The following is a 27,360-nucleotide window of genomic DNA, read 5'->3' on the forward strand; positions in this document are numbered from 1 at the left end:
CCCAGATAAAGCACGAGAATGCCCAGATTATGTTCTACATGAAGGTGTCAGGTAACAAACTGGACCCAGAAGTCATCCATGACTCTCATGTAGCCAATTTTTAGTCCGCTCCATACCCACCTTACACAACTCTTTATCTGCTTTATGTTCAAGAATTGTCTACATTTGGACATTTTATTGTTGGAAAATAATTTTGTAATGCAAAATCTGTCAAATATCTTTAAACATTTTTGGATAATTTGTAATTTGTTGTAGTCAAATTACAAATTATGGAGAGCTTCACATTACAAGAATGAGCTTGATGTGGCATCTGCCCTCCACAACTCACTGTTTAGTCATCAGACTAATGTATAAACAACTATTATTATCTTAGTATGACTGTACAGTAATTCTGTGGGAGCATAGGGGAGGGGTGCTTACTCTTGGAAATTTTACAGGATTTATTTATTGCTTGAACTAAGATGTGAAGGATCACTAGGACTTTGATAAAGAAACTGTGCAAAGTCATGATATTATGGTTTGTTTTAGGAATTCATGATTTGTTCCTGTAGCTGAAACATACATTGAATGGTAAGTCAGAGCCTGACATAAAAGACTTTCTGTACTGTACTAGGAAATTAGTGTCTGGGTGTGGTGGCTCACTCCTGTAATCCCATCACTTTGGGAGGCCAAGGTGGGAGGATCGCTTAAAGCCAGGAGTTCGAGACCAGCCAGGCCACAAAGACCCCATCTCTATGGGCATGATGGTGCGAGTGTAGTGGTGCACACTGCTACTACTAGCTACTTGGGCTGCTGAGGCAGGACCATCATTTGAGCTCACGGGTTGGAGAGACTGCAGTGAAGTATGATATAGCTCCACTGCACTCCAGCCTGTGCCATAGAGTGAGACCCTGTCTAAAAAAATAAAAATAAAGTTAGTGCTCTATGTTGTGGAATGGAGAGCTATTGTGTTCCTTAACAAAATAAAAATATTTTTTAGATGATCTTTGCTGATACATCTTTCTGTTACCACAGATAATTAAGTGCCAGTAATAAAGAACAGTGGGACATGCATGAATGAAATGCGCGGTGTTGCATTAGACTTCACTTTTAAACAACAAATTAAATTAACGAAGCTTTTAACTGTTAAATAAGTGAATCAACTGATCGTATTAGAATGATTACAATTTAAAAGGAATTAGATTTTAAGTTCATACTAAGATTTCTCGAATTCACCAAAGCAGAATTCAATTGCTGTCAAAAAATTTATCTTAATATACAATATTTCCTAATAATAGGATAAGCCAAAAAGTCTGAGATTGGGGAGGATGAAATTATAATTTGAGAGTTTAGGTTAGGGGGGTTAATACATTTTTTTTCTTTTTTTTTTGTGGCAGGGTCTCACTCTGTTTCTCAGGCTGCTGCAGCCCCAGTCTCCCAGACTCAAGCAGTTCTCCCACCTCAGTTTCCTAGGTAGCTTGTCACGCCACCATGTCTGACTAATTTTTATATTTTTTTATAGAGACAGGATTTCACCATGTTTCCCAGGCTGGTCTCCAACTCCTTAGCTCAAGGAATCCTCCCACCTCAGCCTCCCAAAGTGCTGTGATTACAGGCCTGAGTGTGAGTAACAGCATGCCAGGGTTTAATTTTCATTAATCTTAATTTTCAACTTTTCTGCCCTGACGTGAACTTACATGGTCAGAGCTGGTTTTTCCTGCCCTCAAATATATTTCTCTGACTCTACTGGTTAGACTAGGTAAGTCGAACACCTAGTTTTAAAATCACCTGCTTGCTGCTCTACACCCATTTTTGTCAACAGCTTAAAAAGAAGGCAAGTTTTGAACCTTAAAAGTAGTTATCTTTCCATTATGATCATTGTACATTAGTGTGATGTTTCACACTTTGTAGAAAGAACCCTAAAATGGTTTCCACTCATTGAATGAAGATCGAAACTTGATGCTTGCAGATTAAATTCACTTCAAGGAGAACAGTTTGTCTTTTAAAGTGGTGTAGTGTAGACTTAACATCATAGTCATATTTTCTCATGGGATGTTAAAGTTTTTTCTGATTTTTTAAGATTTGGGCATACCATATTTTTGTGTTTTAAATATTTGTCAGCTAAAAATTAAGAGACACTTTTTCATTTTAAGGCCCAAAATGTTGTATACTTTCAAAGTGATTCCCTCATTGACCCACCCTTAGCTTCCAAGTCTCCATGTTTACTATGATTTCCCACTAAGAAAAAAAAAAATTCCTCAGAAGCAAATTTTTTTTTTGTTTAAGAAAAGGATATGCAAAGTATACGTAAATAATGAAATTGTAACTGTGTGTTTGTATTTCTGCGAGACTCTTGAAATATTACATTGGGGCTAGGCATGGTAGCTCACTCCTGTAACCCCAGCACTTTGGGAGGCCGAGACAGGCAGATTGTTTGAGCTCAAGAGTTCAAGACCAGCCTGGGCAACATGGAGAAACCCTGTCTCTAGGAAAAAACAATACAAAAACTAGCTGGGTATGGTGGTGCGTGCCTATAGTCCAGGCTACTCAGGAGGCTGAGGTGGGAGGATCACTTGAACCCAGGAGGTCGAGGCTGCAGTGATTGCACCACTGCACTCTGGCCTGGGCAGCAGAGTGAGACCCTGTCTCCAAAAAAAAAAAAAAAGAAAGAAAGATTACATTGGTATTTTGTGTGGTTACTCTGGCCTATATGCCATGAGTTTATCCTATAGTAGTGGTGTACTTTTAGTAATTCAATACTTGTAATCTTCCTTGGATATTTAAGATAATTCCCCAGTTAGACTCAGTTAAAATCAGAGTTTACAGAGACTGCCAGCATAAGATAATAGTATGGTAACAGTAGAAAATAAGGATAAGTTATGAAGCTTTGCTCTATGGCTGCATAACAAACCACCTCAAAACCTAGTGGATTGAAACAACTGGTTTTTACAGTTCTAGGTGCCTGTTGGGCAGTTCTACCGATTTCGCCGGGGTTTGCTCCTCATGTACCAGCATTCAGCTGGAGGATTTCCCAGGCTGGGAGGTCCAAGATGGCATCACTCATATTTGGCAGCTAGTGTTGGTGGACATATAGGCCTTGCTCTGTGTGATCATTTATGACACAGGAGTCTTGGGACAGCATTCTAAGGGAAGCTTGTAAGACCTCTTACAACCTTGCAAATCTTACAATGTCACAATCCATTCTCTTAGTCACGCAAGACTGGGGTGGGGAAGTAAGACTGCCTCATCCTAGGCAGAGCAGCAACATTGCATTACAAAGGGGGCTAATACTAGGATGGGGGAAATTTGTAGCCATATTTTGTAATTTACCATAGGTTCTTTAGACCACTATAAGAATAGATAGCCTCAAAAATGTCATGCTTGGGATTGCTTTAAAATAATAGAGTGGTTGGTAAAATAGGTTAGAGAGGTTGAATATGGATAATAGTTGAAGACTTGATTGGTACATGGAAGATCATTATTTGTGTATGTTTAAAATTTTTCGTGATAAAAACTTTAAGTCATCCTCAGGTAATCTGAACTTCGTTTTGTGAGGTATTTTAACTTTATCTTTTACTTAGTCTTTACTAGAAGAGTATTAGTATTTACTACTTTGTGGTATGTAGCTACTAAGGCTGTAAACCAGCAAGTTAGAATGGGAATTCTTCTTCTTAGAACTTATGTAATACAAGTTATTTAAAAAATGCCTTTTCCTCTGGCAAATAATTGTTGCCCTCAATTAACAAAGTACGTTAAAGAAATTTTTTTAAAACTAAGTATAAAGAAGAAAAAAACACATCAATAATGCCATCACCTGAGATAACAGTAAAATGATAAAAATGGCTATTTCTTTCCAATTGTTTAATGCATACACTTAATATAAGTAATCCTGTATAGGTTTCTTTACCCTGCAGTGAATATCCTGTACGTAAATCTGAATGACTTTGAAAGATGTTTTACTATGTGTTAAAGACAAATTTCAAATAATGAAAAAGCCAACAAAATTTCTACTGAGCTGTTTATATGAAAACCTTCACACTGATGGTATTGGTTAATAACAGCTAGTATTTGCTGAACACATTCTGTGTGCCAGCAAACTTCACAATATACCTGTGAAGTTGATACTATCATTTTCACCATTTTATAGGTGAGGAGATTAAGCATTTGTTTATACCTAGAGTCATACCCAAGCATACCAAGTGAGGGGCAGACTTTAAAGCTTCCACTCAACTAGCATATTTCTACAAATAGAAATTGGCTGATGTGCAAAATTAGACAAAGATTAACTTACTTCCTGCCTAGCCTAGCCTCAGTTTTCTATTTTGGAAAAAAATGTGATACGAATTTTATTAATATATTAAATACATATTTATTAATACATTAACATACAGGAAAAGACTTTTAGGTGTGGGAGGTAGCATGTGTTAATAGGGCTGAGGCATTTTTGTTAGGCTGGTTATTTTATGACTACTATGTGACTCTTGACATATCTGAACAAGGCCATTATTGTAATAATGGGACACAGTGATCTGTAGCATAATGGAAGGGGATACATAATACTTGAGAAAAATCTTCATAAGCAGAATCAAAGAAAAACTTTTGGACATTGTACTGCTTTTAGGAATTCACAGCTTTCCAAATTTGGTAAACTAAAAATCCAAGCTCTACCTGGTAGGCAGCTTGTGGTTATGGTCAGAGAAAGCTTTAATCATAAGTAGGGTAATTGGTAGAACTCCTTTCCTCCTAATGTTTTCTTAAACTGCCTGAAGTTTTTCAGTTTACTTTTTCATAGTACCCCAAATTCTACTAGAGATAAGTTGGTGGGAAGAGTGCCAAATAGAAGGTACAGTACAAGTAGAAGGCAAGCAGGTAGCATATATATCTGGAAAAAAGTAAATAAATCAGTGTATGTAACTGAAAAATTTACTGTCAGCCACACTGCTCTCGTGTTTTCAAAACTTTATTTACAGCATTCTACTGGACCTTCTGGGCACTTCTGATTGATTGCTTATTATTATTATTATTATTTTGAGATAGTGTCTTACTCAGTGCAGTGGCACGATCTCCGTTCACTACAACCTTCACCTCCCCAGGCTCAAACAATTCTCCTGCCTCAGTTCCCGAGTAGCTGGGATTACAGGCATGCACCACTACCACCCGGCTAATTTTTTTTTTGTATTTTTAGTAGAGACGGGGTTTCACCATGTTGGCCAGGCTGGTCTGCTTATTCTTTATTGTAGAGACGGGGTCTCAATGTGTTACCCAGGCTGGTCTTGAACTCCTGGCCTCAAACAGTCCTGCGCCCTGGCCTCCCACAGTGCTGGAAGGCACCACAACCGTCCAGACAGCTCATTCTTTAAAACCAACTAATCTTGGTGTGCTTCGTTAACTACCCCCCCACCCCCTCCCAACCCCCTGAAAGAAAAACAGTAAAATGTTTGTTCTTCATCAGTATTATAAATAATTCCCTCCTTTCCCAGTTGTTAGGTAAATCCTTTCTGACTTAAGAAGTTTGTGTTGAATCTGCCTTTTATCCATTTCCATGACTTTGGGTCCTCACCCATGGAGCCAACATGTCTCTTCCTTTAATAATCCTAATACTAATTGAGTTTGAGGGGATTTTTTTCTAGCTTATTTCCTCCTTCCCCAGTTTTTCAGTTTTACCTAGTCTACTGTTAAGCCCATCAGTTTGCTCATTTGTTGACATTGGGGCCGAATCTTGGTCTGCTTCTGCCATTTTATCTCTTGCTAATGGATTGATTTTTTCTTCCTTGCATTTTTGTGCATCGTACAAGTTTTGACTAAATGCTAAACTAAGAACAGATTAGAGACTGAGATAAATAATATTTATGCATTGATATGGGCATATTCTACTTCTGTTGGGGTATCAGTATGATGGGTTGACTTTGTTTTGTCTGTAGTTGAGATGGGTATGAGCTTTATTATTGCTTTATTTACCCTCAGAGTATTCCAGTAGTGGACTGCCACTGCGTAGTGCTTAGTATGAGGCCAAGAATATTGGAGGAGTTTCCCCCGCCCCAACCCAAGACAGAGTCTTGCTCTGTTGCCCAGGCTGGAGTGCAGTGGTGTGATCTCGGCTCACTGCAACTTCCACCTCCTGGATTCAAGCGATTCTCCTGCCTCAGCCTCCCAGGTAGCTAGGATTACAGGCACGTGACACCATGCCCCGCTAGTTTTTGTGTTCTGAGTAGAGATGGAGTTTCACCATATTGGGCAGGCTAATCTTGAACTCATGACTTCGTGATCCTCCTGCCTCGCCTCCCAAAGTGCTGGGATTACAGGCATGAGCCACCACACCCAGCCATGGAGGATTTCTGGAGTCGAGGCCAATTATCTTACATAATGTCTTCCATTTTGGGTGTCCTATCCTCGTAGTATTGTTTATATTATGGCTATTGTGTATTTGTTAAAAAGTGCTCTTATTGCAGTTTCCTGTTGCTTGCCTGTATTTTTCAAACTTCTCTTTATTTAAACACACAAAGCATAGTTTTATAATCTGCCTATAATGCTTGAGTTGATGTTTTGCTACTCCATTTTTTTCTCTCATCTTGTGTCTCGAAGACCTTGTTTGTGGTATCTTATTTTGCTGTATACTTAGTTATCCTTTGTTCGTTATACTTGAAAAATTACTTGTAGAAATAATTTGAAAGTTAGCATGAAGGCATATTCCTCTAGCAAGATTTATGTTGGCTTCTGCCATGTTCCTGGTGGATTACTGAATTGGGACCACCTTAAACCAAATTCAGGATTTGAACTTCCATTTACCAAGCAGGCAACATTAACTTGGGCTGCAAATTTGCACAAGAGCTGGTTTACTTCTATTAATAGCTTAACGCTTTCCCCTACCCCTCAAGACGGAGTCCTGCTGTGTTGCTCAGGCTGAGGTTCAGTGGCATGATCTTGGCTCACTGCAACCTCTGCCTCCCAGATTCAAGCAGTTCTCCCGCCTTAGTCTCTGGGTTAGCTGAGATTACAGATGCGAGCCACCACGCACAGCTATTTTTTTTTTTTTTTGTATTTTTGGTAGAGATGGTTTCGCCACATTGGCCAGGCTAGTCTCAAACTCCTGACCTTGTGATCTGCCCTCCTCGGCCTCCCAAAGTGCTGGGATTACAGGCATGAGCCACTGCGCCTGGCCTAATAGCTTAACTCTTAATCTGAGGTTGTGGTCTTTTGGAGTCCACCTTATTGTGAGGAGGTGGCCTGTTAAGAGTCCTTACCTTGTTTATGTCCTGGATTTCTTCAGAGTTTCTTAGGATGCCCAGAGGAATGGAGTCACCCATTTAAAAAACAGTTCATTTTTTTCGTAGCTAAAGCAAGCCCACAGGTTTGTGAGATACAGACGGACTACATAAATTGTTGAATTGGTATGAATACAGGTTTTTTACTCTTGTTGCTGTGTCAGCCACTATTAAAATGCCTTAAGGTGAAGGCATACTTAACAGAGTAAAAGTATGTCTTATTAGGTAAACTAGCAGCTACATTATCAGCTTCAGAGAATCTTCATCCAGAAACTTTCATCTCACAAGTCAAAAAGTTCAATAAGTGAAAAATCTCAAATACTAATCATATGATTTTTTTTGTGGCTTTGTAGCTAATTACATTCCTTACACACTCAGTACCAATTCTGGAGAATAGAAAGTGTAGCCTCTTGTCAGTGCCTTGCCTTCCTCAGTCATAGACTTGTTAATGAGGAATATGAGCATAAAATTCTAGTGGATCTATCATGACTGGGACTTCAGTGAGGCGTACTTCACTATGGCAGTTGCAAAACTTTTAATGAAGCTCAGAGCCCACACCTGCAAAATCAGCCCTGGTCATAAGTTTCTTATTACCGGACAGGAAGATAGCCTAACTGTCCAGCTCTGAAATGAAATCTGAATTTTAAAAAACATGATATAGTGACAGAAGGAAAGACCATTTCATTGACCATTGAAGAAAGAGTGTACGTGTGAACTTTTTTTGCACTGTTTTTAAGTCTTGGTTTAAAACATTAAGCTTCAAATGCCTCTTTCCACTGGTCTGCTCTTGCTTATACCTTTTTCTTTTTTTTTTTTTGTTTTTGAGACAGTCTTTCTCTGTTGCCCAGGCTGGTGTGCAGTGGCCTGATGTTAGCTCACTGCAACCTCCACCTCCCGGCTTCAAGTGATTCTTGTGCCTCAGCCTCCTGAGTAGCTGGGATCACAGGCGCGTGCCACCACACCTGGCTAACTTGTATTTTTAGTAGAGACAGGGTTTCACTGTGTTTGCCAGGCTGATCTCGAACTTCTGGCCTCAAGTGATCCACCTCGGCCTCCCAAAGTGCTGAGATTACAGTTGTGAGCCACCACACCCAGCCTATATACTTTTTCCTTTGTAGCACTTAGAGCTATTGAAGTTATGTAATTATTTGTGTAGTTTGTTCCCTATTAGACTACAGTTTCTTTACAGGCATCATCTCAGAATGTTTAGTGTTATCCCCCTACCTCATTCGCTTGCTGAGTATTAATTACTGTGCTTAGTGCATGAGTATCCAAAAAACTTGGTTAAATGAATGAATGAACTTAAAAAGATGCATCTTAGAACCTTCTAAGTGATTCGATAGAAGTTTCTCAAGGACTGCACATTTTTGTTCTTCACTATATTTTGTGCTTTTGACCTACAACTTATGCAACCAAATTACGTAAGTTTTCCTGTAACACCTACATTGTCAAAATTCAATCAATTTATGTGGAGGAGTTGCCAAAAATAGTTTCATACAGTATCAAATTATCTCTCTCAGAGGACTCTGCCTCTTTGCCTTCTCCCAAGGAGGTTTGTTTTAAGCAGATTTCCTACTAGATTAGTTTAGTTCTACAAGTAAGAACTGGGTATAAATGTAGTCAGAGTAAACCATGAGAGGTATTATTAGGAAGCACTATTGTCGTAGAACTTAATATTGGCATATGTCTTTTAAAGCATTTTGTTTCCCAAAAATTCTCAGATTGCATATACCTTTAGTGTCTTCTTAGCTACCTTGATAAAATACCACATCTGCTACTTGTTAAATTGTTCGTGGGCTTTTGCATTGTCAATGTTTAACCATTAATATTCTTTCCCCTAATGAATGCCTTTTTAAATTTCCAGTTCAGGATTTACCTCTTATTTTAATGAAGTATTTTGTATCGACTTACCAAATACGTATATAGTTTGTAAAAAGCCGATGGTAGAAAAGATTTATAATTTAGGTGACCATAAGCTTTATCATCCAAATGAGGCCACTTTTAAGAGACAGCGTAGGCACTACTAATAATTTTTCTGGGATAATAAGCATAAATTAGAATTTTTCAGCACATAAACTAGGACTGTTCTGGGCAAATAGGGAAATATGGTCATCCTGCTTCTAAGGAAAAGAGCAGTCCTTTTCCTTACCCTTTACCCCATCTCTAGTCCCACTTTGCAAAGGCAGTGCCCCACTACTATTTACTATTTCTTTTAGGACTTACATACTTTTATTTTTCTAAACAGGGTGCTTATATGGTTATTTCATGGTTTTTCATTGTTTCCTACCATTCTTATTTCCCACTGCCCACTTCCATCTCACAATATGTAACAAATTGATTCAGTAGTCTGTATTTACATTATTATGAGTATATAAATATTAAAGAGCTCACCTAGTACAATCATGCCTCCTTTCATGAACAGCTAAGTTTTTCCAAGTTAAAAAATTAATTCTTAAAATTACCTTCTTTTTTCTAGTTATACCGTCATCTCTACCACATGCCAATGAGATATAGTTTCCATGTGATGCTTTTTTTTTTTTCCTTAGAACTTCTGCTACCTGAGGTCCTGCTCCAGTCTGAATTGTTTGCTTCCCATGCTTTCTGCATACCATCCTCCTTAACTTCCCCTTTATTGCTCCTTCCTGAGTTTCGTATCTTGTTATTTCCTGCCTCACACTCCCTTATTTCTAGGACATGCTTTTCATTTAGCTTCATCTGGTTGTGTTTTTGGTCGTTTTGTTTTGTTGAGACCTTCCATGTCTGAAAAACATGTTCTGTTCTCCACTTCAAATTTACTTGCTAGATTGGAATTCAAGGCTAAACATTTTTCTCAGTATTATAAGCATTATTTCATTGTCTTAAGTCTTTATTGTTGCTGTTAAGCCATTCTGATTACATTCTCTTTGTATGTGACCCATTTTTTCCATTCTAGTAACTTACAGGATCTTTCCATTACTTCTGGTTTCTGCAGTTTCACGGTGATATATTGTGCTTAGTGTTGGCCTTTTTTCTTACGTAGTGTTGAGCCCTTTCAATTTGGAGAGTTCTGTTCTTCGTTTCTAGAAAAGTTTATTTGGTAATTTTCTCTATATTTCCTTTTTCTGTAACCACAGTCAAATGATAACTTTGGATAATTTTTTCATGTTACATTTGCTATTTGTTTTGGTTCTGCTTTCCAGGAGGTTTCTGCAGCTTACTCCCAATCCTTATGTTGAATTTATTTCAGTGTATCTCATTTTAACAAGTATATGGCATTTTGAATTTCCATAAGCTCTTGATTATGCTGTCTTTGTATTCTCACCCATCCTGTTCTTATTTTATGAATGAATTTTTTTATATACTTTAAGTTCTAGGGTACATGTGCACAACTTGCAGGTTTGTTACATATGTATACATGTGCCATGTTGGTGTGCTGCACCCATTAACTTGTCATTTACAATAGGTATTTCTCTTAATGCCATCCTTCCCCCCTCCCCCCACCCTATGACAGGCCCCAGTATGTGATGTTCCCCGCCCTGTGTCCAAGTGTTCTCATTGTTCAATTCCCACCTGTAAGTGAGAACATACGGTGTTTGGTTTTCTGTCCTTGCAACAGTTTGCTCAGAATGATGGTGTCCAGCTTCATCCATGTCCCTACAAAGTACATAAACTCATCCTTTTTTATGGCTGCATAGTATTCCATGGTGTTTATGTGCCACATTTTCTTAATGTAATCTATCATTGATGGACATTTGGGTTGATTCCAAGTCTTTGCTATTGTGAATAGTGCAGCAATAAACATACTTGTGCATGTGTCTTTATAATAGCATGATTTATAATCCTTTGGGTCTAATCCTTTGCATAATGGGATGACTGGGTCAAATGGTATTTCCAGTTCTAGATCCTTGAGGAATTGCCACACTGTCTTCTACAATGGTTGAACTAGTTTACAGTCCCACCAACAGTGTAAAAGTGTTCCTATTTCTCCACATCCTCTCCAGCACCTGTTGTTTCCTGACTTTTTAATGATCACCATTCTAACTGGTGTGAGATGGTATCTCATTATGGTTTTGATTTGCATTTCTCTGATGACCAGTGATGATGAGCATTTTTTTGTGTGTCTGTTGGCTGCATAAATGTCTTCTTTTGAGAAGTGTCTGTTCATATCCTTCGCCCACTTTTTGATGGGGTTGTTTGATTTTTTCCTTATAAAATTTGTTTAAGTTCTTTGTAGATTCTGGATATTAGCCCTTTGTCAGATGGGTAGATTGCAAACATTTCGTCCCAATGAATGAATGTTATTTGATCTCTGTGAGGATAGAAATAAGCCCCTTTCCCCCAAATTTTCCTCTCCCTGCAGCATCTTAAAGTTTTGTACTATTGTTTACTTTGGTCCTTCTTTCGTATTGGAGGCCTTCCTTGATTACATGGTAGTCCTTGATGTTTGTCAGTTAGAGGGAAGCACTAAAAGTCCTGATGAGAAACTCTTGGTGACTAGCAGCCTTTGCTGTAGGATAGAATGGTTTAGTGAAAGGCTAGCTATTGAAGTGAAGACATTTCAAATGACATTCAGAAATCTTGTCACTGGTGTTTGGTGATCCAAGAGTAGAATCCCTTAGTCTCCTGACGGCATTGTAGAAACAGGACCATGAAAGAGTCTTTGGGTCTCAATATTGAGTGTATAAATTTTCTTTTATTCCTTAGACTGACCCGATTGTACGTCGTGTGTGGGAGATGGGAGGCGTGGAGGACACAAGAGTATTATCTAGGAAATCTTTATTCTCCAGAGAATAAATATTCTATCTTTAGGGGAATGGAACTGGGGAAGAATCTGAGGTTCCGCTGCTCCAGATACAGGTGTTAATTCAACAGCTTGCTGTCTGACCACATGCACCATCCCCCCAATCTGTTATTTTTTTGTGCTAAAATACAGAGAACATAAATTTTACCATCTCAGCCATGTTTGTGTACAATTCAGGATTATTGGATACCTTCATAATGTTGTGCAAGCATCACTAACATCTATCTCCATAACTCTTTTCATCTTGTAAAACCAAAATTTCACACTCATTAAACAGCTCCCCATCCCCCGCCAACCACCAATCTTCTTTCTCTATGATTTGACTATTCTTAATTATTTTTAATGTATCTTTTCTGTGTTTAGATATATAAATACTTACCATTGTATTACAGTTGTCTACAGTATTCAGTACAGTCGCATGCTATACAGGTTTGCTGTCTAGAAACAATAGGTTATACCATATAATCCAGGTATTAGAGTATACCATTCAGGTTTGTGTATATACACAGTTATTTTTGCACAGTGACGAAATCACCTAAAGATGCATTTCTTAGAATGTATTCCTGTTCTTGAGTGATGCATGACTATGCATACTATGCATACAATGCAATAATGTTCAGCCATAAAAAGGAAGGAAATTCTGGCATATGGTACAATATAGATGAACTTTGAGGACGTTAGGGTAAGGGAAATAAGCCAATCATGAAAAGACAAATATTGTATGATTCCACTTATATGAGATACAGTCAGAGGCCTTGTAAATCCTTGCCTCAGAATATTTTAAAATCTTTTTAAGGCCAGGCACGGTGGCTCATGCCTCTAATCCCAGCACCTTGGGAGGCCGAGGCGGGCAGATCACAAAGTCAGGAGATCGAGACCATCCTGGCTAATATGGTGAAATCCCGTCTCTACTAAAAATACACAAAATTAGCCGAATGTTTTGGCAGGCGCCTGTAGTCCCAGCTCCTCTGGAGGCTGAGGCCAGAGAATGGCGTGAACCCGGGAGGTGGAGCTTGCAGTGAGCGGAGATCGTGCCACTTCACTCTAGCCTGGGCGACAGAGCAAGACTCTGTCTCAGAAAAAAAAAAAAGCTTTTTAAATTATAGTAGTAATGTCTTTATAGTAGCACTATTACAGCTCCCAAATGGAAACAATATAGCATACGTTCATGGTAGAATGGGAAAATAAATTGTGTGCATTCATATAGTGGAATGCTATGTAAAGAAATTAGAGTGAACTTAAAACTGCATGCAACAACACAGATGAATCTCACAAATATAATGTTGAGCAAATGAAGCTGGATACAAAAGAGTACTTATTGTATGATTCCATTTATATATATTTAATAATCAGGCATGGGTAATCATTATTTTTGTCCTGGGTTTGGAAATGTTTAGTAAGGAAAAGTTGGAAATTATTAATCTATAAAGTGGAAAGCACTCAGTTCCACAAAATAAATTTAGCATTTTGGTTTTTTTTTCTTAGAAGTTTTATTTATTTTATTTGCATTAATAGAATCATACTCTATGTGTAGATTTATAGATTGACTTTTTTACTTAAAGTATCATTTTCCAGTGGTACCGTAAACAGTCTTTGGAAACATTTTGAGAAACACTTTATTAGCTCTGTGATCATGTACAAATTGCTTAAACTCTCTGTGCCTGTTTTCTTATTTATAAAGTGGAGATAATATAGTACCTGTCTCACAGGGTTGGTCTGCAGATTCAGTGAACTAACAGTTAATCAGAAGGTCCTTACTGTCAGACCGTGCATATAAAACTTAATAAATATCAGCTGTTGCTATTATTTTTGTTATAATTAAGAGATCCTACTGTGAGTGGTAAATAAAAAGAAAGTTCATTCATATCCCAGGCAGTGATTTTAAAATACTTTAAATGATTCTGACCTAGAAAATTCATTGTTGAGATGGGGAAATAGAAAGGTAAACAAATTAAAATGCATAGTAGTATGAAAAGTATGTATGAAATAGAAACATATGCAGAGAAGAAAGGTACTTGTGTTTAAACCAGTGACCAAGAATTGGGTGGGTAATGTATAGACTTTCCAGGCACATACAAAGGTTTGTGAGAACATTGTGTTAAAGGGTATGCAAATAGTACAACAGGTATGAGCATTGAACACTAAAAATAGAGAATACCAAGAGAGTCAAGGACAAATTCATGTAGAATATGTAATAGACAAAATTGAGTAAGGAAAAGAGCCAGATTTTGGAAACAACAGACCTCAGAGTGCTTCATTCCACTTTTATCATGTTTGTTTGCTTCCTTTAATGGACGGTAGAAAACCTTTGATGAACTTCTGCTTTGTGGAAGAGAAGTGGTGATCATTTCACAATTTACCTTGTCAGATATGGTTAATTTGTATAGTTAATTTTTTATTTGAGCTAATGATTAAGGAGGATTAAACATTAAAGGCTTTCATGTTTTCCCAGAGGCAATTAATGAAAATTTTCATTTAACAGAAAAATCTATAAGAATGGAGTCTAAACCTTCAAGGATTCCAAGAAGAATTTCTGTTCAACCCTCCAGCTCCTTAAGCACTAGGATGATGTCTGGAAGTAGAGGAAGTAGTTTAAATGATACCTATCACTCAAGAGACTCTTCATTTAGATTGGATTCTGAATATCAGGTAACATTTTTATTTGGAATATATGTATACAGCCTTTTTCAAAATCCCTAGGGCCACTCTTTTGAGGGTATTTTTAAAATGTAGTAGCTGGATCTGAGGCATCCTGTAATCAAAACCAATATATATGTAGCAAAATGAATAATAATTTTTCAAACTTTTTAGACTTCAGAATTATGAATAACAGATTGTAACCTCATATAAAATCATACATTTGGGCTGGGAACGGTGGCTCACGCCTGTAATCCCAGCACTTTGGCAGACTGAGACTGACAGATCATTTGAGGTCAGGAGTTCGAGACCAGCCTGGCTAACATGGCGACACCCCGTCTCAACTAAAAATACAAAAAAATTTGTTTGGTGTGGTGGCACACGCCTGTAATCCCAGCTACTTGGGAGGCTGAGGTGGGAGGATTGCTTCAACCCCGAGGTGGAGGTTGCAGTGAGCTGAGATCGTGAGACTGCACTCCAGCCTGGGTGACAGTGTGAGACTCCATCTCAAAAAAAAAAAAAAGCTTTCCAAAGACTTGGAAAACTTTGTACATATAAACATAAGTATCAATTTTAAGTATAAATTTAAACTGGTCAATCAATGTGAATGGCTTTGTCGGAGGAACAAAAACTGTACCTCCTTTTCCTCTAAAATCACACTCATTCATCTGACCTTTCTCTGCATATACACAAAGCAGTGGTGAAATAACAAATGTTAAGTGTTTTTCTTTGAGATTACAACTTCTAAATATTTTGCTTTGAATGTTGAGTGATTTTTAAATTAACAGGTTATCTTGTTATGAAAGTTCTAAAAGTCTTTTACATGAATTTTTAAATTTGATTTTTATGGTGAATAATGAGTTTATATTGGTATGTCCATCTACTCTTATGCAGCTAGTTTTCGTTGGGAGCACAAGCTTTTCGTTTCATTTTGTTTGAAACAGGGTCTTGCTATGTTGCCCAGACTGGTCTCAAACTCTGGCTCAAATGATCCTCTCACCTCAGTCTCCTGAGTAACTGGATTATAGGCACACACCACCATGCCTGACTAGTTCTTTGGATTTTGAAATGGCTTATCATTGTAACAAATTTAAGCTCATTGCATTTTTGGCTGAATGTTATAATTAATGTTTGATTTGCAAAAGTCTGATTTTGAGGTAATCTAAAAGAATCCTTTGAAAATTTCTGTTTGTATTAAGTATTCATATATTTATATGTTATATGATCTGATATATGACAGAGTCTCATAAAAATGTTCCTACACAGTAGTAAGCATTCTGTAAGATATTCAGAGCAAGACTGAAGTAAAAAAAAAAGAAAAAGAGAAAATGCCCATATCTGCTACCCATTTCTTAATTGACTATATGAACTGTTTACCTGGTCTCTGTTTTATTTTAAACTCCAGCTCAGTGGAACCTGGTCTCATTTTAAATGTCAATTGATATTGTACATTTTCTGCTGCTAGACAAGTTTATGATTCCTAGAGGTGTAGAATCATATATTTTGCCTTTTATGGAAGTATCATGGTGACATATAAAGAGCACAGAATTGTATTTTCCCATATTCGTAAAATTTTGTCTACTAATTTTTGTCTACTTTAAAAAATATATATAGCTTATTAATGAGGAAGACAAACTTTGAAACCAGACTGTACTGCCTAGAGAGGAGTCATGTTTCATGACTTACTAGCTATTGACATCTTTTTCTGTTGTGATTGTTTTTGAGTGTTTGTTTCTTTTTTTTGAGACAGGATCTCACTCTGTTACCCAGGATGGAGTGAGTGGTGCAATCACGACTCACTGCAGCCTGGACCTCCCAGGCTCAAGTGATCCTCTCACCTCAGCCTCTCCCCCAGCAGCTAGGACTGCAGGCATGTGCCACCATGCCTAGCTAATTTTTGTGTTTTTTTGAAGAGGTGGAGTTTCACTATGTTGCCCAGGCAGGTCTTACACTCCTGGGCTCAACCATTCTGCCCATCCTTCCCTCCCAGAGTGCTGGGATTGCAGGTGTGAGCCACTGCACCTGGCTGACATCTTTATGACTTAGTATCACCTACTTTATCCAGTTGTTACAGTTACATGACAATGCTGTATGTTAAATGATAATAGTACCTGGCATATGGTAAACACTATATAAACGTTAGCTACTGCTGTATTTGTTTTTTGTAATTATTATTATAATAATAATAGTGTAGGTGCTAAAGTCCTGAATATATTTAGTATCTTTATTGACATTCTCCTTAAGATATGACTGTTTCAAACTGTTTCTTCTAACTTGTTCTTAATGTTGTAGATTATTCAAAAAAAGTCCATTTCTGGTCAGGCGTGGTGGCTCACACCTGTAATCCCAGCACTTTGGGAGGCCACAGTGGGTGGATCACCTGAGGTCGGGAGTGCAAGACCAGCCTAACCAACGTGGAGAAACCCTATCTCTACTAAAAAGTTAGCTGGGTGTGGTGGCACATGCCTGTAGTCCTAGCTACTCAGGAGGCTGAGGCAGGAGAATCACTTGAACCCAGGAGGCAGAGGTTGCGGTGAGCCGAGATTGTGCCATTGCACTCCAGCCTGGGCAACAAGAGTGAAACTCTGTCTCAAAAAAAAAAAAAAAAAGTCAATTTCTTATTATGTTAAACAAATAGCAGCATTTTTTTAAAAAAACCATTTAAATGTTGGCCGGGCACAGTGGTTCACGTCTGTAATCCCAGCACTTTGGGAGGCCAAGGCGGGCAGATCACAAGGTCAGGAGATTGAGACCATCCTGGCCAACATGGTGAAACCCCGTCTCCACTAAAAATACAAAAAATTAGCCAGGTGTGGTGGAGGGCGCCTGTAGTCCCAGCCACTCGGGAAGCTGAGAGGAGAATGGTGTGAACCCAGGAGGCTGGAGCTTGCAGTGAGCTGAGATTGCACCACTGCACTCCAGCCTGGGCAACAGAGTGAGACTCTGTCTCAAAAAAAAAAAAAAAATTCCATGTTAATGACTTCAAAATGACCCCACCTAAATGTTGGTTGTAGTAACATATTAGTGTTGATTTCATTATGTTCCAAAATTTTAATGTCTTTAACTATCCAAGTAAAATTCAGAAATTACTTGCAAACACCCAAAATCCAAACCAAGTAGTATATTTTAAATGTTTATTGATTCTTAAGATAAATTATTTTTATAAATTTTAGGGATTTTCTTAATGCTTTTTAGTTGCTTTAAGTTGCTTACAATTGGTTTTTTAATCTCTTTTTTCTTTTTAATGGTATGGGAGCAGTTTCAACCATAATTCAACCATTTTTAGCCTGCTTTGCTTTTTTAGTTTTGATTTCAAAATTGAAACTCCTATGTTCTTAAACAAAGTGTTTCACTTTTTTGTTTTTGTTTTTGTTTTTGTTTTAAGAGACAGGGTCCTGCTCTGTCACCCAGCTTGTGGTGTAGTTGAGCAATCATGACTTAGCACAGCCACAACTTTCTGGGCACAAGCGATCCTCCTGCTTCAGCCTCCTGAGTAGCTGGGACTACAGGTGCATACCCTCCCCCACCCCCATCCCCCCAACACATACACATATGTGGCTAATTTTTTAAAAAATTTTTCTTGTAGAGATGGGATCTTGATATGCTGCCCAGGCTGGACTCAAACTCCTGGCCTCCAGCAGTCCTCCCACCTCAGCCTCCCAAAGTGATGGGATTACAGATGCAAGCCATCTTGCCTGGCCAGCATTTTATTTATCTGTTTTTTCTTCTGTAAAATGGTGATAGTGATAGTGGTTTCTTCATACAGCCACATCTATATGTGAGATGTAAGATGAACAAGATTGTTCATCATATTGTTAAGATTAATTGAAAGAAAGAATACATGTGAAGCACTTGGAACAGTGCCTAGAACATAGTATAAGGGTTCAGGTATTACTAATTATAACTATTTATAATTGTTATTTTTATTTATAATTATTTTTATTGTTAACTTACTGTTACCATTATTATTTCCTGGCTTTACATTGGTTTAAGGTAATATCTGTAGGGAATGGTATAATTTATCCAAATATTAAATTACGTGTAGTATGTTTAGTTTTATTTAGCATTGTTAAGACTACTCAATGTCAAAGGGAGCGTTTTAAAATTTTTTAGTTTTTGAGACAGGGTCTCACACTCACCCAGGTTGGAGTGTAGTGGCACTGATCTCAGCTCACTGAAGCCTCTGCCTCCTGGGCTTAAGCAGTCCTCCTACCTCAGCCTCCTGAGTAGCTTGAGAATATAGGTGTGCGCACCACACTGTGCTGATTTTTAAATTTTTTGTAGATGCGAATCATCATGCCTGGCCAGTATTTTATTTTTCTGTTGTAAGTCTATCTGTTGTAAGTCTGTTTTTATTTACAGTGTAAGTCTCACTATGTTGCCCAGGCTAGTCTCGAACTTGGGAGATCAAGCAGTCTTCCTGCCTCACCCTCCGAAAGTGCTGGGATTACAGTCATGAGCTACCACACCTGGCCAGAGGCAACGTTAAAAAAAAAAAAATCATTGAAGTGTTTTAACTCACAACTATTGGAGACATAAAACTTCCATTTTCTCAGGCACTTGGTAAATCTGAAGCTTCAGAGAAAAGAGGGTCAGGGGTAGGACATGATATATCAATTTCAGTTATGTTATGGACTTATTATGGGAACACCTTATATAGTGCTTGACATTTTATAGAACCTTTTTTTACTTCTGTTTTTAGTTAAGACGAATATTTGTGTCAGTTCATCTATAAGGTTCTGAAATCTAGAAATATAGGTGGTTTCTCTCAGTTACGTGATTATTATGTAATATACTTGAGCTTAAGAATCCAAGACTCTGGATAGCATTGTTTCTTTGGGGAAATGTAGATTCTAAGTTCCGAACGGTTGATTTCCTAAATATCTTTTAGTTCTCAGCCATTTGTAAGCTGCGCTTCACCTGTTACTAATCTTGCTGTTACTTCTGCTATCCCATCTTTAGATTTTTATTACAATTTGAATGATTGAAAACTATGATCATCTTACGTCTTTAGTGACAGTAAGCAAAATTTACGTTTTAAAGGAAGATTTAATTTCTATAATTCCATGTTTTTAAAGGAAAATTTAATTTCTATAATTCATATTGTTAAAAGTAAAAATGGGTTATTTGTGAATATGTAAATTTTTATGTTGATTTGGTATATTTTTCTGTAACTTTAAGGAAGCACTACTCTGTTTAGTACTTGTTCTGTTTTGCTTTGTTGAGAGTTTGATTACTTTTAATAGGAAATAATTTTAAAAGGAGGCTTTTTATAAGGTTATAGGGGCTTTTTAAAGTTATTGATACCTTTTTTTTAGTTTGTAGATAACTGCTATAGAGATCAGTACCATTGCATATTTTGCATAGTACAGAACCAGTGGTCATTAATTTTTTAAAAATCTACCTTATGCAAGTGTAGCTTTCAAGGAAATAAATACATAGATGCATATACAATTAAGAAAATGAAAATAATTTAAAATAGGATAAGGAAAAATACAGAATACTGAGAGTAATAAATATGGAGAGTGGGTCAGAATTGTAACAGTGATAGGCATTACATAAACCCTGCAGCATTTTTAAGTTAAACTTGCTCTCATTTTGGTTATCAAGAAGATCACAGCAAAACACAACTAGCTCTGTAATGAGTATTGCATATAAGAAAAAGAGACTGGGCATGGTGGCTCACTCCTTTAATCTCAACACTTTGGGGGGCCAAGGTGGGAGGGTCAGTTGTGGCCAGGAGTTAGAGACCAGCCTCGGTGACATAGTGGGACCCCCTCTCTACAAAAAAAAAAATAAAAATTACCCAGGCATGGTAGCACACGTCTTAGTCCCAGCTACTCAGGAGGCTGAGGCAGGAAGTTTGCTTGAGCCCAGGAGGTTGAGGTTGCAGTGACCCTTGATCATGCAATTGCACTCCAGCTTAGGTGACAGAACAAGACCCTGTCTGAAGAAGAAAAAGATATAACGTTCCTCCGAGGAAACAAAACTTGTCAGTTTGGTCTTAAAGTGTACAGAGGAGTGATACGAGTTTCTTCTGCATTGGTGTGGAGATGGGTACTCTCCATCACATGAATATTTTAAACAAGGAAGAGCTCAAAGTCTTAAGTTGTTGCTCATGGTGAAGGTAATGTTGTTCTGGAAGTTTTTCAAAGCAGAATTTATTCACTTCACAGTCAAGTCATTAACTCATGGAAATGAGGAGCCCAGGAAAAGAATATCATTCTGGGCTAGTTTCTGTTCCTGTGCTTTACATGATTTTTAATGATTAATCATTTGCCAGTGGATAACATTAATGTAAATTTGCAAGTATCTTTAAAATTCTTTAAGAAATGACTTTATTAAGTTATAATTTTACATACCATACAATTTGCCCATTTAAAGTTCAGTAGTCTTCAGTGTATTCACAGCTGTACAACCATTATGGTTATCGCTGCACTACTTCTCTAATCCCCCTTCCCCTACCAGTGCAAAGCAACCATTGATCTACTTTATATCTGTAGATTTCCCTATTTTGGATTTTCATATACATGAGTGGAAACAGGTACTATGTAGTCTTTTGTTGGTAGCTTCTTTAACTTAGCATATTTTCAGTGTTCATCTATGTTGTAGCATATGTCTGTACTTTATTCTTTTTTGTGGCCAAATACTATTTCGTTGTATAGGTATGCCATATTTTGTGTATCCATTTATTTTCTGATGGACATTTGGGTTGTTTCTACCTTTTGGCTATTATGAATAATGCTGCTGTAGACATTCATATGCAAGTTTCTGTGTGGACTTGTGTTTTCACTTGTATTTGGTATGTACTAAGAATGGAGCCGGGCATGGTGGCTCATGCCTGTAATCCCAGCACTTTGGGAGGCCAAACGTCAGGAGTATTTAAGGCCAGCAGTTCAAGACCAGCCTAGGCAACATAGTGATACCCCATCTCTACAAAAAATTTTTAAAACTAGCCTGATGTGGTGGTGCACACCTGTAGTCCTAACTTTTGGGGAGGCTGAAATGAAAGGATCCCTTAAGCTCAGAAGGTTGAGGCTTCAGTGAGCTATGATGGCACCACTTCACTACTACTTGGGCCAGAGTGAGACCGTATCTCATAAAAGAAAGGAATGGAATTGCTGAGTCATGCGTAACCTCTGTGTTCAATCATTTGAGGAACTGCCATACTGTTTTCAAACTGGCTAGATCATTTTACATTCCCGTTTGTGTGTATGAGGATTCCATTCTCTCCACATCCTCACCAACACTTATTTTACTTTCTGATTCTAGCCATCTCCATGGGTATGAAGTGGTATGTATCTCATTGTGGTTTTGATTTGGATTTCCTTGGTGACTAATGATGTTGTACATCTTTTCATGTGCTAATTGGCCATTTACTGTACATTTTTCAGAAATGCCTATTTATAATAGCTCTTTTGCTCATTTTAAAGTACGGTTGTCTTATTACTGAGTTGTAAGGGTTCTTTATATATTCTAGATTTAAATTCCTTATTGGATACATGATTTGCAAATATTTTCTCCTTAAGTTTTTTTTTTTTTTAATTGCATTGTTTTAAGGGCATTTGTGTTGGGAAAATATTTTAAAACCTTAGAAATAATTTTCTGAAAGCAAACACTGACTTATACAATATTAATAGTAAATGATTTCATTGACTATACTTCCAGTAAACCTGTTTTTGGAAAGGTGGCATGAATATTATGAAGGTAAAAAGAAATAAAATGAAAATTGGATGCCTGCTAGTTATATAAAGTCTTGGAAAGTTATTTTCTTTTCACTGTGCATAGAGTACCTATAGCTATTAAGTCTCCAAGCTATCTTATTGATGATTTCTCAGATACACCATATAGTATTTCAGCTACTTTGGTTGGGCTAGATAGCCTTCTACCTCTCCCCTTATTTTATTGAGTTATAATTCACATACCATACAATTCACCATATAACAGATAGCCTTTTGAATTGGAAATAACTGATGAAAAGTATTTACTCTGGGAGCCAAATCTGTTACCTGTCTGGGTAGAGACTGGAAAGTTAATGAAAAAGAAAGAAAACTCTATGAAACTCCAGTGTAAATTTAATTACTTCCATCTAGTGTCATATGAATGCTCATAGTCGGGAGGCAAAAAATATTAATTAGTTTTCATGAAAACTAAAATTTGTGTGCATCAGTACCAAGAGAGTGAAAAGACAATCCACAGAACGAGAGAAAATATTTGCAAAGCATATATCTTACTGGATACTGAGACTTGTATCCAGAATATATGAAGAACTCTTACCTCTCAACAATAAAAAGATAACCCAGTTTCAAATGGGCAAAGGACTTTAATAAATACTTTTCCAAAGATATATTAATGGCTGATAAGCATATGAGAAAGTATTAGTCATTAGGGAAATGCAAGTCAGAACTACAGTGAGATACTTAACACCCACTAGCATAGCCAAAATAAAAAAGATGGACAGGCTGGGCGCAGTGATTCATGCCTTTAATCCCAGGCCTGAGTTGGGAGGTCAAATCTGGGAGGATTGCTTGAACCCAGGAATTTGAGACCTGTGCAACATAGTGAGACCCAGTCTCTACAAAGAAATAATTTAAAAATTAGCTGTGCATGGTGTTGCATGCCTGTAGTCTCAGCTGTTCTGGAGGCCAAGGTGGAAGGATTGCTTGGTCCCAGGAAGTCAAGGCCACAGTCATCTGTGATTTCATCACTGCATTCTAGCCTGGGCAACAGAGCTGAGACCCTGTATCAAAATTTTAAAAAAAGGTGGACAATCACAGGTGTTGGTAAGTGGTGGAGAAATTGGAACCTTCGTACAATGTTGATGGGATTATAAAATGGTACAGCTGTCACAGGATCCTTGGAGTGTTGCTTTTCCAGCTAGAAGCCTTTGCTCGGGCCTGCTAGGTGTGTTCTGCCTACTTGGACTGGCAGGCTTTGTTCGACTTGTGCTATCAGCTCGGATCCCACGCCTGCCAAGGGTGAGCCAAACATGGATCGGCGAGGGGTGCATGAGCAAGTGAGTGCAGGGGCCGGCCACTGTTTACAGCCAGGCACACTGGGTGCAGTGGGGCGGGCAGCTCTAGGTGCTGGTGCCCTGTGAGGCTGCGAGTGGATCAGGTGTACCACAGGCAGCAGCTTCTGTGGGCACTGAGGAACACGGTGGCACCCGGAAGCTTGGAGACACCAGGAACTACAGATCCCCAAAGAGGTTGTCACAGACCTGGTTCAGGGAGCCCCTAGGTCTGGTCTCCCCGAAGGGTCAGAGATCTTCTTTCCTTGTCGCTCACAGCATGGTGAGCGGGGGTAGGGAGGGGTGTTTTAGTACTGTTTGTATTACAGCTCTTCGAGTCCCACCATTTGGCGGGTCCTGAGTTCTTGTCCCACGTCCAGAAAGAATGAGGTACACAGACAATTGGAGGGTTAGCAAGGCGAAGAGGGGCTTTATTGAGCAGTAGTACAGCTCTCAGGAGACCAAAGTGGGTGGCTCCTTTCCGCAGGCAGGTCATCTCAGCGAGTGTGTAGCTTTCAGTGGAGAGGAAACCACACAGGACTGGGTAGCTCCTATCCACAGGGAAGTGGGCCTGACATCTGGCTGAGTCTTGAGATTTTCATGGGCTTCAAGAGGGGAGGAAGTGCATGCTGATTGGTCCATGGGAGGCAATGGGTGGGCCTGAGATAAGCACCATAAGGTCTCACTCCGGTCCGTGGAACTGGCAGCCAAGCCTCCAGGCTTCAGGCCATCCCAGGCTTGAAGGTAGAATTTCACTGGGAACCTGCCCCTTTTCACCCAGGAGCTTGTCTGCCTCCTGCTACTGTTCATGGCACTCAGGCTGTTCGTGCCAACGGATGCCTGTAGACCCATGCCAAGCCGCCCTCAGTTCCCCCTTGGCCTCCCTCTGTGCTTGTTGGTGCCCAAAGTCCAGAGGGGGCCAAGGTGGCAGTGGGCTGATGTGTCGGCACTGCCGTAAGTTTGTGCATACACAGCGTACAAGCTTGGCTAAAACTTTGCTCCAAAATCTGAGCAGGAGCCGGGCGGAGGGTGGGGAAGGGAGGCTTCTCAGACCCCTGAGACACCGGGATACCCAAGTCTACAGCCACAGCTGGGTCAGGGAGCACAGGGCTCCTACCCCACCAACTTGGAAGTGATCAGGGCTCCCACCTGTTGCTGGCTCCATGGAGCACACAGACCCTGCCATGCCTCCCCTGCTGCGGCTGGCATCTTTGTGGCAGCCACTCCAGATGAGCTGCTGCCGCCATCACAGCTATTAGCATCAACCTATAGTTGGAAAAATAGTAATTCCTCCAAATATTAAGCATCAAGTTACTACATGATCTATTAGTTACACCCAAGAATATTGAAAACATACATCCACACAGAAATTTACAGTTGTTCGTAACAGCAGTTTATAATAGCCAAAAAGTGAAAACAACCCCAAAACCACTTGTTTAAGGATTCATTATGCCCAAGGCAGTATACTTTGAAGACAGACTTATTCCCTGATTTCATTTGGCCTGTAGTTCTAGACAGCAGAAGAGATAATACATTGTTAAAGGAATCTAACACTTTATTTAATTGCTCAAAGAATTCCGAGGGAAAAAAACTGATTGCTTCAGGCTGAGGATATTTGAACAAATATGGACAAAATTGGATTGTAGGAACCAGGAAGAGGTTTGATTTTGAACTTAAGCCAATAGCAAAACTCCAAAATATTCCTCCTATATACTGACATTATGTATACTGATATGTATACCTATATGCTGATATTAACATTTTTTGTCTTGCATATAGCCATATAATCTACATGTTTTGTCATAAGTCATGAAAATTGTTTAATGAACAGTGAGTGTCACTTTAAGCCTTTGGACACTTCAGCATTCAAGAATCAAATGAAATTCATTATCTAAATCTGTTCCCCTATAATCAGTATTTTTAATGAATGGCATAGTAAATTATCTCACCAGTAGAAAGTACCAAAAACCTGTTTTTTCTCTATTTCTCACAGCCCTACATCTGATGAATTTTTATGTTTTATGATTGCTCTCTATTCCCATTACTTACTTCATAGGGACTTCTTTCTTGATATTCTAATGGCTTCCTAATTGGTTTTCTTTCTGTTCATTTCATCTATTTCATCTTCCATATGCCTCTAAAAGTCTTTCTATATAGTAGCAGATCTGATTCATCCTGCCCTTTGTTAGTTCCCAAAATCATATTTGCAGAAGTGCTATTCAGTAACTTTATGCTAAAGTCTTTGCAAAATGAGAAAAATAATGATGTCCTACTGGACAAAAGTGACAGTTCTTTCTCATTTTTAAATTAAAACATTTTTTGTTTTGGTCTCTGAAATCTAGAAGTGTTAGAACCACTGGCCTGCAGGATAAGGTCCCTGATACCTTGATGATAATGGCATATGAAATGGTTTGATTCTGAAATATCAGATTAATTTCATTTCTTGTGCTAGCTCCAGTTCATTGACTGGGTGTCTGTAATATTAGGTACAGAAGGCTTGTGAGACTTAACTTTGTGCTAAGCTGAAAAATGCCATATTCAATTTACAGAATATTCTCTAGGCAAAGGATGGGCGAATTCCTGATGTAGCCCTTTCCTGCCTTTTCAGCCTCGCACCTTCTACTTTATTTTCAAAATTTCTTCTCCAGTGTTACCATGAACTAATATATCCCCTGAATGCATGCAATATGTTTCTTATGATTGAACCATAATTGGCTGGGTGCAATGGCTCATGCCTTGTAATCCCAGCTGTTTGGGAGGCTGAGGCAGGAGGATCACTTGAACCCAAGAGTTCAAAACAAGCTTGGGCAACGTAGTGGGACCCTATCTCTATAAAAAGCAAATTTAAAAATTAATAATTGAAGTATAATAGAAGGTCAAGTATAAATAGTAATGTCTTAGAAGAAAGCCAGGCCAGATGTGGTGACTCACACCTGTAATCCTAGCACTTTGAGACGCTAAGGCAGAAGATTGCTTGAGCCCAGGAATTCAAGACCATCTGGGCAACATGGTGAGATCCTGTCTCTACAAAATAAAAATTACCCAGCCATGATGACATGTGCCTGTGGTCCCAGCTACTCTGGAGACTGAGGTGGGAAGATCAAGGCAGCAGTGAGCTGTGATTGTGCCACTGCACTCCAGCCTGGGCAACAGAGTGAGACTGTGTCTCAAAACAACAACAACAAAAATCTGATGGTAAATGGTTTATACGTCTTTTTATGTTGTCTATTTGTAATGTCTTTTTTCATTCACCTACCCTGTGAACTTCAGTTACTATCTTCTTTGACTCTTTCCCTATGTCCTTAAAACATATTTAGGGTCTTTCTGTAAAACTTTCACTGTACCTACTATTAATAGTACTTATTTATAGTATAATTATTTGTTTACTTATCTGTTACCTAGACTATAGAGCTTTGATGGAACACCTTTTTTGGGTTCTTGTGTTTATCATGTGAATTTTAGATTAATATAGACCGAAATTACGGCCCATGATGCATTCCATTTTAACTCTTTTGTTAAACAGAAGAACACTTAAAATAATTTGGTTTCATTTTAATGTTCTTTAGCACAATAAACTATTTACCACATACTTATGGTAACATGCTTTTAAAAATTATTTTTCTTTTATGTACTGAAAAATTACTTTTATTTTAGAGATCCTTACTGTCTCTGAGCCATTGAGAGATTGTATG

General features: G+C 38.4%; 1 protein-coding gene across 21 annotated transcripts in view; it reads left to right on the forward strand.

Annotated features, from left to right (window-relative positions):
* MARCHF7 (membrane associated ring-CH-type finger 7) overlaps positions 1 to 27,360 on the forward strand; it is a 55,113-nt gene that overhangs the window by 1,524 nt on the left and 26,229 nt on the right. For 13 of the 21 annotated variants that reach the window (XR_006691248.3, XR_006691249.3, XR_010580218.2 and 10 more), the window contains exon 2: positions 14,504 to 14,670. Coding sequence is in view for 17 of the 21 variants with exons in the window: in XM_005573260.5 (XP_005573317.1) it covers positions 14,518 to 14,670 (153 nt within the window). In the remaining 4 variants the exon portion in view is untranslated. Of the gene's footprint in view, positions 1 to 528; positions 571 to 1,501; positions 1,603 to 14,503; positions 14,671 to 27,360 lie in introns of all 21 variants that reach the window. The other 8 variants (XM_005573262.5, XM_074009259.1, XM_074009263.1 and 5 more) reach the window with 2 other exon arrangements.

This window comes from Macaca fascicularis, chromosome 12, assembly GCF_037993035.2.
Source record: "Macaca fascicularis isolate 582-1 chromosome 12, T2T-MFA8v1.1".
Classification (NCBI taxonomy): Eukaryota; Metazoa; Chordata; class Mammalia; order Primates; family Cercopithecidae; genus Macaca; species Macaca fascicularis.